The 15425-nt window shown below is 40.7% G+C and overlaps 1 protein-coding gene across 1 annotated transcript in view; it reads right to left on the bottom strand.

Annotated features, from left to right (window-relative positions):
• LOC115187910 (regulator of G-protein signaling 22-like) overlaps nt 1-10933 on the bottom strand; it is a 26162-nt gene extending 15229 nt beyond the window's left edge. Inside the window, exons 1-7 of the mRNA XM_029746967.1 lie at nt 10701-10933; nt 3372-3497; nt 1919-2020; nt 1529-1723; nt 1157-1212; nt 768-882; nt 1-123 (exon numbers count right to left, since the gene is read on the bottom strand). The exon at nt 1-123 is cut by the window's left edge and continues 50 nt beyond it. Coding sequence (XP_029602827.1) covers nt 1-123; nt 768-882; nt 1157-1212; nt 1529-1723; nt 1919-2020; nt 3372-3497; nt 10701-10898 — 915 coding nt within the window. The 5' untranslated portion in view covers nt 10899-10933. The remainder of the gene's footprint in view (nt 124-767; nt 883-1156; nt 1213-1528; nt 1724-1918; nt 2021-3371; nt 3498-10700) is intronic.
• Nucleotides 10934-15425: the final 4492 nt, after the last annotated feature.

The following is a 15425-nucleotide window of genomic DNA, read 5'->3' on the forward strand; positions in this document are numbered from 1 at the left end:
GTGTCCTAGCAGAGAGCCCAACCTGTACCCTCTGTACCTCTCTGGGACGGCAGACCACATATCTGGAGACCTGGGGACCTCTAGTGGTGGAGGAGGGGGCCTGCAGGCCTGGGCCACAGCATGCTGAGAGAGGGAGAGAGACTGGATCTCAATTGTACTAAACCCTCCTCACTTCCTTCTGAAGGTTTTGAGAAGGAGGTGAGATGCAAGGAATCAAGGAAATACAATTGAGATTCCCCCAAATCCTTACTAGAGCTCTAGTAAGGATTTGGCCTTCCCTGTGGCTCAGTTGGTAGAGCATGGTGTTTGTAACGCCAGCATGGTGTGTGCAACGCCAGGGTTGTGGGTTCGATTCCCATGGGGGGCCAGTACAAAAAAGAAATGCATGAAATTAAATTAAATTAAATGTATGTATTCACTACTGTAAGTCGCTTTGGATAAGAGCGTCTGCTAAATGTAGAAGTGCTTAATCTATGATCAGTTTAGTCTTTCAGATCAACACTTTAGGGGGGGGACTTGATCCTGGATCAGCACCTCAGGGGGACAGGGGGGACTTGATCCTAGATCAGCACCTCGGGGGGACAGGGGGGACTTGATCCTAGATCATCACCTCAGGGGGACAGGGGGGACTTGATCCTAGATCAACACTTCAGGGGGACTTGATCCTAGATCAACACCACAGGGGGGACTTAATCCTAGATCAACACTTACTACTCAGACTGTTACATAGATCATGCATTGGAGCATTGGACTTCAATAGAGGTCACCTGTTCCAGTCTGTGTCCAGCCTCCTCGTACAGCTTCTTCAGTTCTCTGTACTGCTCTGACTCCACCTGGCGAGTCTCCTCCCGTACAGCCACCTGAGAGAAGACACAGTAACTAATGAATCCACGTCAGTTCTCTGTACTGCTCTGACTCCACCTGGCGAGTCTCCTCCCGTACAGCCACCTGAGAGAAGATACAGTAACTAATGAATCCACGTCAGTTCTCTGTACTGCTCTGACTCCACCTGGCGAGTCTCCTCCCGTACAGCCACCTGAGAGAAGACACAGTAACTAATGAATCCACGTCAGTTCTCTGTACTGCTCTGACTCCACCTGGCGAGTCTCCTCCCGTACAGCCACCTGAGAGAAGATACAGTAACTAATGAATCCACGTCAGTTCTCTGTACTGCTCTGACTCCACCTGGCGAGTCTCCTCCCGTACAGCCACCTGAGAGAAGATACAGTAACGCTCTGACTCCACCTGGCGAGTCTCCTCCCGTACAGCCACCTGAGAGAAGATACAGTAACGCTCTGACTCCACCTGGCGAGTCTCCTCCCGTACAGCCACCTGAGAGAAGACACAGTAACGCTCTGACTCCACCTGGCGAGTCTCCTCCCGTACAGCCACCTGAGAGAAGACACATTAACAACGAATCCACGTCATAACGTCAAATATCCAGAGCAAAACACACAACGTACGAATCTAAGGACAGATGCACGAACAGGAGAGTTTGTCTGTTTCAGCAGATAAGCTATTTTCATACCTTCTGGAAGGTTTCCATGTCCCTGGTGGTGAGCAGTGTCCAGGGCTCCAGGAGGAGGGTCAGAATGTGTTCCTCCACCCAGTCAAACAGCTCCTCAAACGGGGGAGTGAGACAGGTATACACCCTCTCTCTGCTCTCCTCTTCCACCTCAATGCTACTACAGGCACCACTGCACACGTAGGTTGAATACAGCAACTGGAGGGGTTAGAACCGTAACTAATGGGTCAGACGGTCATCTTCATCATCATCATCACTATTATCATCATCATCATCATCACTATTATCATATATTTTATCCTACATCTCCCACCAGAACCTAATCCAGCATCTGACGCAATTACCCCCCCCCCCCCCCCCCCCCCCCCCCTTCACCCAGGGATCCAATCTTACATGAGCCTGTCTCTGTACCATGTAGGGATCCAGTCCATCTCGGTAGAAGAGCTGGTGGTACTGCTGCAGATCACACCAGAAGTGGACAGCATTCTCCCACAGCTGAGAAGATACAGGAAGACCTATTTATTTATGTTGGACAAAACAGCTACAATAGCACTCGTGGACAGAGAGAAAGACAGAGCGACAGAGACCAAAAAAACAAACAAAGAATTAGAAAACAAATCCAATTCTGATAAACTCCCATATCTACTGGGTGAAATACCACAGTGTTCCATCACAGCAGCAAGATGTGTGACCTGTTTCCATTAGAAAAGGTCAACCAGTGAAGAACAAACACCATCGTAAATACAACCCATATTTATGTTGATTTATTTTCCCTTTTGTACTTTAACTATTTGCACATCGTTATAACACTGTACATAGCCAATAACATAACATTTGAAATGTCTCTATTCTATTGAAACATTTGTGAGTGTTTACTGTTAATTTCATTATCTATTTCACTTGTTTTGGTAATGTAAACATGTTTCCCCTGGGGAAAGGGGGATACCTAGTCAGTTGTACAACTGAATGCATTTACATTTGTCATTTAGCAGACGCTCTTATCCAGAGCGACTTACAGTAGTGAATGGAGACATTTCATACATTATTATTATTTTTTCTCCGTACTGGCCCCCCCGGGGGAATCGAACCCACAACCCTGGCGTTGCAAACACCATGCTCTACCAACTGAGCCACACGGGACCGATGCTTTCAGAGAGGTGAGGGGCAGCTGCCTTAACCGACATCCATGTCTTCGGCACCAGGGGAACAACGGCCTTGCTCAGTGGCAGAACGACAGATTTTTACCTTGTCAGCTTGGTGATTCGATCTTACAGCCTTTCGGTTACTGGCTCAACGCTCTAACCACTAGGCTACCCTGCCAATAAATCCCTTTGATTTGAATTGACAGATATACACTTTTCACATAATAATTGGGTATTAATAATCATTTGGCAAAAGAATTATCGATATGCTAAAGTTGTCAGGAAAACACCTTGGTTTAAAAAGGAGAGAGAGAGACACAGAGACAGAGAGAGAGAGACAGACAGAGAGAGAGAGAGAGACAGACAGAGAGAGAGAGAGAGACAGAGAGAGACAGACAGAGAGAGAGAGAGAGACAGACAGAGAGAGAGAGAGAGACAGAGAGAGAGACAGACAGAGAGAGAGAGAGAGACAGAGAGAGACAGAGAGAGAGGAGAGAGACAGAGAGAGACAGACAGAGAGAGAGAGAGAGACAGACAGAGAGAGAGAGAGAGACAGAGAGAGAGACAGACAGAGAGAGAGAGAGAGACAGAGAGAGACAGAGAGAGAGAGAGAGAGAGAGACAGAGAGAGAGACAGACAGAGAGAGAGAGAGAGACAGAGAGAGACAGAGAGAGAGAGAGAGACAGAGAGAGAGCTGTTTGTACCGGGTTTCCAGAGCTTTCACAGTAGCGTGTGAAGTAGAACCCGGCCTGTGAGTCGACACATAGAGCCTGTAACATCCTCTCCATCCGCCTGTCCCCTACAACAGGACTGCTGCTGGCATTACCTGTCTGACAACACACACAGAATAATACTACTATATTAACCTGTCTGACAACACACACAGAATAATACTACTATATTAACCTGTCTGACAACACACACAGAATAATACTACTATATTAACCTGTCTGACAACACACACAGAATAATACTACTATATTAACCTGTCTGACAACACACACAGAATAATACTACTTTATTAACCTGTCTGACAACACACACAGAATAATACTACTATATTAACCTGTCTGATACACACACACAAAATAATACTACTATATTAACCTGTCTGACAACACACACAGAATAATACTACTATATTAACCTGTCTGACACACACACACAGAATAATACTACTTTATTAACCTGTCTGACAACACACACACACAGAATAATACTACTTTATTAACCTGTCTGACACACACAGAATAATACTACTACATTAACCTGTCTGACATAACACACACAGAATAATACTACTATATTAACCTGTCTGATATAACACACAGAATAATACTACTATATTAACCTGTCTGACAACACACACAGAATAATACTACTATATTAACCTGTCTGACAACACACACAGAATAATACTACTATATTAACCTGTCTGATAACACACAGAATAATACTACTTTATTAACCTGTCTGACAACACACACAGAATAATACTACTATATTAACCTGTCTGACAACACACAGAATAATACTACTTTATTAACCTGTCTGACAACACACAGAATAATACTACTATATTAACCTGTCTGACACAACACACAGAATAATACTACTATATTAACCTGTCTGACATAACACACAGAATAATACTACTATATTAACCTGTCTGACATAACACACAGAATAATACTACTATATTAACCTGTCTGACATCACACACAGAATAATACTACTTTATTAACCTGTCTGACAACACACACAGAATAATACTACTATATTAACCTGTCTGACAACACACAGAATAATACTACTATATTAACCTGTCTGACACAACACACAGAATAATACTACTTTATTAACCTGTCTAACAACACACACACAGAATAATACTACTTTATTAACCTGTCTGACAACACACACAGAATAATACTACTATATTACCTGTCTGACAACACACAGAATAATACTACTTTATTAACCTGTCTGACATAACACACACAGAATAATACTACTATATTAACCTGTCTGACAACACACACAGAATAATACTACTATATTAACCTGTCTGACAACACACACAGAATAATACTACTTTATTAACCTGTCTGATATAACACACAGAATAATACTACTATATTAACCTGTCTGACAACACACAGAATAATACTACTTTATTAACCTGTCTGATATAACACAGAATAATACTACTTTATTAACCTGTCTGACAACACACAGAATAATACTACTATATTAACCTGTCTGACAACACACAGAATAATACTACTTTATTAACCTGTCTGACACACAGAATAATACTACTATATTAACCTGTCTGACATAACACACACAGAATAATACTACTATATTAACCTGTCTGACACAACACACACAGAATAATACTACTATATTAACCTGTCTGACAACACACAGAATAATACTACTATATTAACCTGTCTGACATAACACACACAGAATAATACTACTATATTAACCTGTCTGACATAACACACACAGAATAATACTACTTTATTAACCTGTCTGTTATAACACACACACAGAATAAAACTACTATATTAACCTGTCTGATATATCACACAAAATAATACTACTATATTAACCTGTCTGATATAACACACAGAATAATACTACTTTATTAACCTGTCTGACATAACACACAGAATAATACTACTATATTAACCTGTCTGACACACACACACACACAGAATAATACTACTATATTAACCTGTCTGACACAACACAGAATAATACTACTATATTAACCTGTCTGATATACACACACAGAATAATACTACTATATTAACCTGTCTGACATCACACACACAGAATAATACTACTATATTAACCTGTCTGAGAACACACACAGAATAATACTACTATATTAACCTGTCTGACAACACACACAGAATAATACTACTATATTAACCTGTCTGACAACACACACAGAATAATACTACTTTATTAACCTGTCTGACAACACACACAGAATAATACTACTATATTAACCTGTCTGATACACACACACAGACTAATACTACTATATTAACCTGTCTGACACACACAGAATAATACTACTACATTAACCTGTCTGACATAACACACACAGAATAATACTACTATATTAACCTATCTGATATAACACACAGAATAATACTACTATATTAACCTGTCTGACAACACACACAGAATAATACTACTATATTAACCTGTCTGATAACACACAGAATAATACTACTTTATTAACCTGTCTGACAAAACACACAGAATAATACTACTATATTAACCTGTCTGACAACACACAGAATAATACTACTTTATTAACCTGTCTGACAACACACAGAATAATACTACTATATTAACCTGTCTGACACAACACACAGAATAATACTACTATATTAACCTGTCTGACATAACACACAGAATAATACTACTATATTAACCTGTCTGACATTACACACAGAATAATACTACTATATTAACCTGTCTGACATCACACACAGAATAATACTACTTTATTAACCTGTCTGACAACACACACAGAATAATACTACTATATTAACCTGTCTGACAACACACAGAATAATACTACTATATTAACCTGTCTGACACAACACACAGAATAATACTACTTTATTAACCTGTCTGACAACACACACACAGAATAATACTACTTTATTAACCTGTCTGACAACACACACAGAATAATACTACTATATTAACCTGTCTGACAACACACAGAATAATACTACTTTATTAACCTGTCTGACATAACACACACAGAATAATACTACTATATTAACCTGTCTGACAACACACACAGAATAATACTACTATATTAACCTGTCTGACAACACACAGAATAATACTACTTTATTAACCTGTCTGATATAACACAGAATAATACTACTTTATTAACCTGTCTGACAACACACAGAATAATACTACTATATTAACCTGTCTGACAACACACAGAATAATACTACTTTATTAACCTGTCTGACATAACACACACACAGAATAATACTACTTTATTAACCTGTCTGACACACAGAATAATACTACTATATTAACCTGTCTGACAACACACAGAATAATACTACTATATTAACCTGTCTGATAACACACAGAATAATACTACTATATTAACCTGTCTGACACAACACACACAGAATAATACTACTATATTAACCTGTCTGACAACACACACAGAATAATACTACTTTATTAACCTGTCTGACACAACACAGAATAATACTACTATATTAACCTGTCTGATAACACACACAGAATAATACTACTATATTAACCTGTCTGACAACACACACAGAATAATACTACTTTATTAACCTGTCTGACAACACACAGAATAATACTACTATATTAACCTGTCTGACAACACACAGAATAATACTACTTTATTAACCTGTCTGACAACACACAGAATAATACTACTTTATTAACCTGTCTGACAACACACAGAATAATACTACTATATTAACCTGTCTGACACACACACAGAATAATACTACTATATTAACCTGTCTGATAACACACACAGAATAATACTACTATATTAACCTGTCTGACATAACACACACAGAATAATACTACTATATTAACCTGTCTGACATAACACACAGAATAATACTACTATATTAACCTGTCTGATATAACACACACAGAATAATACTACTATATTAACCTGTCTGATATAACACACACAGAATAATACTACTATATTAACCTGTCTGATATAACACACACAGAATAATACTACTATATTAACCTGTCTGACAACACACAGAATAATACTACTTTATTAACCTATCTGACATAACACACAGAATAGTACTACTATATTAACCTGTCTGATAACACACACAGAATAATACTACTATATTAACCTGTTTGACAACACACACAGAATAATACTACTTTATTAACCTGTCTGACAACACACAGAATAATACTACTATATTAACCTGTCTGACAACACACAGAATAATACTACTTTATTAACCTGTCTGACAACACACAGAATAATACTACTTTATTAACCTGTCTGACAACACACAGAATAATACTACTATATTAACCTGTCTGACACACACACAGAATAATACTACTATATTAACCTGTCTGACATAACACACACAGAATAATACTACTATATTAACCTGTCTGACATAACACACAGAATAATACTACTATATTAACCTGTCTGACATAACACACAGAATAATACTACTATATTAACCTGTCTGATATAACACACACAGAATAATACTACTATATTAACCTGTCTGATATAACACACACAGAATAATACTACTATATTAACCTGTCTGACATAACACACACAGAATAATACTACTATATTAACCTGTCTGACATAACACACACACAGAATAATACTACTTTATTAACCTGTCTGACACACAGAATAATACTACTATATTAACCTGTCTGACATAACACACACAGAATAATACTACTATATTAACCTGTCTGACACAACACACACAGAATAATACTACTATATTAACCTGTCTGACACACAGAATAATACTACTATATTAACCTGTCTGACATAACACACACAGAATAATACTACTATATTAACCTGTCTGACACAACACACACAGAATAATACTACTATATTAACCTGTCTGACAACACACACAGAATAATACTACTTTATTAACCTGTCTGACACAACACAGAATAATACTACTATATTAACCTGTCTGATATAACACAGAATAATACTACTTTATTAACCTCTCTGACAACACACAGAATAATACTACTATATTAACCTGTCTGACAACACACAGAATAATACTACTTTATTAACCTGTCTGACATAACACACAGAATAATACTACTATATTAACCTGTCTGACAACACACACAGAATAATACTACTTTATTAACCTGTCTGACACAACACAGAATAATACTACTATATTAACCTGTCTGATAACACACACAGAATAATACTACTATATTAACCTGTCTGACAACACACACAGAATAATACTACTTTATTAACCTGTCTGACAACACACAGAATAATACTACTATATTAACCTGTCTGACAACACACAGAATAATACTACTTTATTAACCTGTCTGACAACACACAGAATAATACTACTATATTAACCTGTCTGACACAACACACAGAATAATACTACTTTATTAACCTGTCTGACAACACACACACAGAATAATACTACTTTATTAACCTGTCTGACAACACACACAGAATAATACTACTATATTACCTGTCTGACAACACACAGAATAATACTACTTTATTAACCTGTCTGACATAACACACACAGAATAATACTACTATATTAACCTGTCTGACAACACACACAGAATAATACTACTATATTAACCTGTCTGACAACACACACAGAATAATACTACTTTATTAACCTGTCTGATATAACACACAGAATAATACTACTATATTAACCTGTCTGACAACACACAGAATAATACTACTTTATTAACCTGTCTGATATAACACAGAATAATACTACTATATTAACCTGTCTGACAACACACAGAATAATACTACTTTATTAACCTGTCTGACATAACACACACACAGAATAATACTACTTTATTAACCTGTCTGACACACAGAATAATACTACTATATTAACCTGTCTGACAACACACAGAATAATACTACTATATTAACCTGTCTGATAACACACAGAATAATACTACTATATTAACCTGTCTGACATAACACACACAGAATAATACTACTATATTAACCTGTCTGACAACACACACAGAATAATACTACTATATTAACCTGTCTGACAACACACACAGAATAATACTACTTTATTAACCTGTCTGATATAACACACAGAATAATAATACTATATTAACCTGTCTGACAACACACAGAATAATACTACTTTATTAACCTGTCTGATATAACACAGAATAATACTACTTTATTAACCTCTCTGACAACACACAGAATAATACTACTATATTAACCTGTCTGACAACACACAGAATAATACTACTTTATTAACCTGTCTGACATAACACACACACAGAATAATACTACTTTATTAACCAGTCTGACACACAGAATAATACTACTATATTAACCTGTCTGACATAACACACACAGAATAATACTACTATATTAACCTGTCTGACACAACACACACAGAATAATACTACTATATTAACCTGTCTGACATAACACACACAGAATAATACTACTATATTAACCTGTCTGACATAACACACACAGAATAATACTACTTTATTAACCTGTCTGATATAACACACACACAGAATAATACTACTATATTAACCTGTCTGATATATCACACAGAATAATACTACTATATTAACCTGTCTGATATAACACACAGAATAATACTACTTTATTAACCTGTCTGACATAACACACAGAATAATACTACTATATTAACCTGTCTGACACACACACACACAGAATAATAGTACTATATTAACCTGTCTGACACAACACAGAATAATACTACTATATTAACCTGTCTGATATAACACCCACAGAATAATACTACTATATTAACCTGTCTGACATCACACACACAGAATAATACTACTATATTAACCTGTCTGAGAACACACACAGAATAATACTACTATATTAACCTGTCTGACATAACACACAGAATAATACTACTATATTAACCTGTCTGATATAACACACACAGAATAATACTACTATATTAACCTGTCTGATTTAACACACACAGAATAATACTACTATATTAACCTGTCTGATATAACACACACAGAATAATACTACTATATTAACCTGTCTGATATAACACACACAGAATAATACTACTATATTAACCTGTCTGACATAACACACAGAATAATAATACTTTATTCAACTTATATAGAGCTTTTCATAAAATAAAGAAAAATCAAAGCGCTCATCTCAACTCTCTGTCGTTCACACCGAGTACCTGTGTGTGAGCTGGTGTGGGGGTCCTGTCTCTGGGTAGAGAGGTGTCTGGGCGGACGGCAGGTCGAGGTATACAGGTGTGAGGCCGGAGGGCGTGGAGGGTGATGTAACCAGGGTTAGGGTTGACACCAGAGGGAGGCCGTAGCTGTCCGTTCCTCCACAGTGACAGTCTGAGAGGATCAATTGCTTTCTGGCTCATCCTGAACCTGGGACCCCTGGAACACAACCAGAACACAAACCTTGGACCCCTGGAACACAACAAGAACCTGGGACCCCTGGAACACAACCAGAACATGAACCTGGGACCCCTGGAACACAACATGAACCTGGGACCCCTGGAACACAACATGAACCTGGGACCCCTGGAACACAACAAGAACCTGGGACCCCTGGAACACAACATGAACCTGGGACCCCTGGAACACAACATGAACCTGGGACCCCTGGAACACAACATGAACCTGGGACCCCTGGAACACAACACGAACCTGGGACCCCTGGAACACAACATGAACCTGGGACCCCTGGAACACAACCAGAACATGAACCTGGGACCCTGGAACACAACCAGAACATGAACCTGGGACCCCTGGAACACAACCAGAACATGAACCTGGGACCCCTGGAACACAACATGAACCTGGGACCCCTGGAACACAACATGAACCTGGGACCCCTGGAACACAACCAGAACATGAACCTGGGACCCCTGGAACACAACCAGAACATGAACCTGGGACCCCTGGAACACAACATGAACCTGGGACCCCTGGAACACAACCACAACATGAACCTGGGACCCCTGGAACACAACCACAACATGAACCTGGGACCCCTGGAACACAACATGAACCTGGGACCCCTGGAACACAACATGAACCTGGGACCCCTGGAACACAACATGAACCTGGGACCCCTGGAACACAACACGAACCTGGGACCCCTGGAACACAACATGAACCTGGGACCCCTGGAACACAACCAGAACATGAACCTGGGACCCCTGGAACACAACCAGAACATGAACCTGGGACCCCTGGAACACAACCAGAACATGAACCTGGGACCCCTGGAACACAACATGAACCTGGGACCCCTGGAACACAACATGAACCTGGGACCCCTGGAACACAACCAGAACATGAACCTGGGACCCCTGGAACACAACTTGAACCTGGGACCCCTGGAACACAACCAGAACATGAACCTGGGACCCCTGGAACACAACCAGAACATGAACCTGGGACCCCTGGAACACAACCAGAACACAACATTCATATGAATGCACACTCATAAGCTCAACCACGTCCACGTACGGACCAGGTGATCCTAATTCAGGTACCAGTCTAGTATGGACCAGGTGATCCTAGTTCAGGTACCAGTCTAGTATGGACCAGGTGATCCTAGTTCAGGTACCAGTCTAGTCTAGTATGGACCAGGTGATCCTAGTTCAGGTACCAGTCTAGTATGGACCAGGTGATCCTAGTTCAGGTACCAGTCTAGTATGGACCAGGTGATCCTAGTTCAGCTACCAGTCTAGTATGGACCAGGTGATCCTAGTTCAGGTACCAGTCTAGTCTAGTATGGACCAGGTGATCCTAGTTCAGGTACCAGTCTAGTATGGACCAGGTGATCCTAGTTCAGGTACCAGTCTAGTCTAGTATGGACCAGGTGATCCTAGTTCAGCTACCAGTCTAGTATGGACCAGGTGATCCTAGTTCAGGTACCAGTCTAGTCTAGTATGGACCAGGTGATCCTAGTTCAGGTACCAGTCTAGTCTAGTATGGACCAGGTGATCCTAGTTCAGGTACCAGTCTAGTATGGACCAGGTGATCCTAGTTCAGGTACCAGTCTAGTCTAGTATGGACCAGGTGATACTAGTTCAGGTACCAGTCTAGTCTAGTATGGACCAGGTGATCCTAGTTCAGGTACCAGTCTAGTCTAGTATGGACCAGGTGATCCTAGTTCAGGTACCAGTCTAGTCTAGTATGGACCAGGTGATCCTAGTTCAGGTACCAGTCTAGTATGGACCAGGTGAACCTAGTTCAGGTACCAGTCTAGTCTAGTATGGACCAGGTGATCCTAGTTCAGGTACCAGTCTAGTATGGACCAGGTGAACCTAGTTCAGGTACCAGTCTAGTCTAGTATGGACCAGGTGATCCTAGTTCAGGTACCAGTCTAGTATGGACCAGGTGATCCTAGTTCAGCTACCAGTCTAGTATGGACCAAGTGATCCTAGTTCAGGTACCAGTCTAGTCTAGTATGGACCAGGTGATCCTAGTTCAGGTCAGTCTAGTCCAGTATGGACCAGGTGATCCTAGTTCAGGTACCAGTCTAGTCTAGTATGGACCAGGTGATCCTAGTTCAGGTACCAGTCTAGTATGGACCAGGTGATCCTAGTTCAGGTACCAGTCTAGTCTAGTATGGACCAGGTGATCCTAGTTCAGGTACCAGTCTAGTATGGACCAGGTGATCCTAGTTCAGGTACCAGTCTAGTCTAGTATGGACCAGGTGATCCTAGTTCAGGTACCAGTCTAGTATGGACCAGGTGATCCTAGTTCAGGTACCAGTCTAGTCTAGTATGGACCAGGTGATACTAGTTCAGGTACCAGTCTAGTCTAGTATGGACCAGGTGATCCTAGTTCAGGTACCAGTCTAGTCTAGTATGGACCAGGTGATCCTAGTTCAGGTACCAGTCTAGTCTAGTATGGACCAGGTGATCCTAGTTCAGGTACCAGTCTAGTATGGACCAGGTGAACCTAGTTCAGGTACCAGTCTAGTCTAGTATGGACCAGGTGATCCTAGTTCAGGTACCAGTCTAGTATGGACCAGGTGAACCTAGTTCAGGTACCAGTCTAGTCTAGTATGGACCAGGTGATCCTAGTTCAGGTACCAGTCTAGTATGGACCAGGTGATCCTAGTTCAGGTACCAGTCTAGTCTATTATGGACCAGGTGATCCTAGTTCAGGTACCAGTCTAGTATGGACCAGGTGATCCTAGTTCAGGTACCAGTCTAGTATGGACCAGGTCATCCTAGTTCAGCTACCAGTCTAGTATGGACCAGGTGATCCTAGTTCAGGTACCAGTCTAGTCTAGTATGGACCAGGTGATCCTAGTTCAGGTCAGTCTAGTCTAGTATGGACCAGGTGATCCTAATTCAGGTACCAGTCTAGTCTAGTATGGACCAGGTGATCCTAGTTCAGGTACCAGTCTAGTATGGACCAGGTGATCCTAGTTCAGGTACCAGTCTAGTATGGACCAGGTGATCCTAGTTCAGGTACCAGTCTAGTATGGACCAGGTGATCCTAGTTCAGGTACTAGTCTAGTATGGACCAGGTGATCCTAGTTCAGGTACCAGTCTAGTCTAGTATGGACCAAGTGATCCTAGTTCAGGTACCAGTCTAGTCTAGTATGGACCAGGTGATCCTAGTTCAGGTACCAGTCTAGTCTAGTATGGACCAGGTGATCCTAGTTCAGCTACCAGTCTAGTATGGACCAGGTGATCCTAGTTCAGGTACCAGTCTAGTCTAGTATGGACCAGGTGATCCTAGTTCAGGTACCAGTCTAGTATGGACCAGGTGATCCTAGTTCAGGTACCAGTCTAGTCTAGTATGGACCAGGTGATCCTAGTTCAGGTACCAGTCTAGTCTAGTATGGACCAGGTGATCCTAGTTCAGGTACCAGTCTAGTCTAGTATGGACCAGGTGATCCTAGTTCAGGTACCAGTCTAGTCTAGTATGGACCAGGTGATCCTAGTTCAGGTACCAGTCTAGTATGGACCAGGTGAACCTAGTTCAGGTACCAGTCTAGTCTAGTATGGACCAGGTGATCCTAGTTCAGGTACCAGTCTAGTATGGACCAGGTGAACCTAGTTCAGGTACCAGTCTAGTCTAGTATGGACCAGGTGATCCTAGTTCAGGTACCAGTCTAGTATGGACCAGGTGATCCTAGTTCAGGTACCAGTCTAGTCTAGTATGGACCAGGTGATCCTAGTTCAGGTACCAGTCTAGTCTAGTATGGACCAGGTGATCCTAGTTCAGGTACCAGTCTAGTCTAGTATGGACCAGGTGATCCTAGTTCAGCTACCAGTCTAGTATGGACCAGGTGAACCTAGTTCAGGTACCAGTCTAGTATGGACCAGGTGATCCTAGTTCAGGTACCAGTCTAGTATGGACTAGATGAACTTAGTTCAGGTACCAGTCTAGTCTAGTATGGACCAGGTGATCCTAGTTCAGGTACCAGTCTAGTATGGACCAGTTGATCCTAGTTCAGGTACCAGTCTAGTCTAGTATGGACCAGGTGATCCTAGTTCAGGTACCAGTCTAGTCTAGTATGTACCAGGTGATCCTAGTCCAGGTACCAGTCTAGTCTAGTATGGACCAGGTGATCCTAGTTCAGGTACCAGTCTAGTATGGACCAGGTGATCCTAGTTCAGGTACCAGTCTAGTATGTACCAGGTGATCCTAGTTCAGGTACCAGTCTAGTCTAGTATGGACCAGGTGATCCTAGTTCAGGTACCAGTCTAGTATGGACCAGGTGATCCTAGTTCAGGTACTAGTCTAGTATGGACCAGGTGATCCTAGTTCAGGTACCAGTCTAGTCTAGTACGGACCAGGTGATCCTAGTTCAGGTACCAGTCTAGTATGGACCAGGTGATCCTAGTTCAGGTCAGTCTAGTCTAGTATGGACCAGGTGATCCTAGTTCAGGTACCAGTCTAGTATGGAC

This window comes from Salmo trutta, unplaced genomic scaffold (assembly GCF_901001165.1).
Source record: "Salmo trutta unplaced genomic scaffold, fSalTru1.1, whole genome shotgun sequence".
Lineage (NCBI taxonomy): Eukaryota > Metazoa > Chordata > Actinopteri > Salmoniformes > Salmonidae > Salmo > Salmo trutta.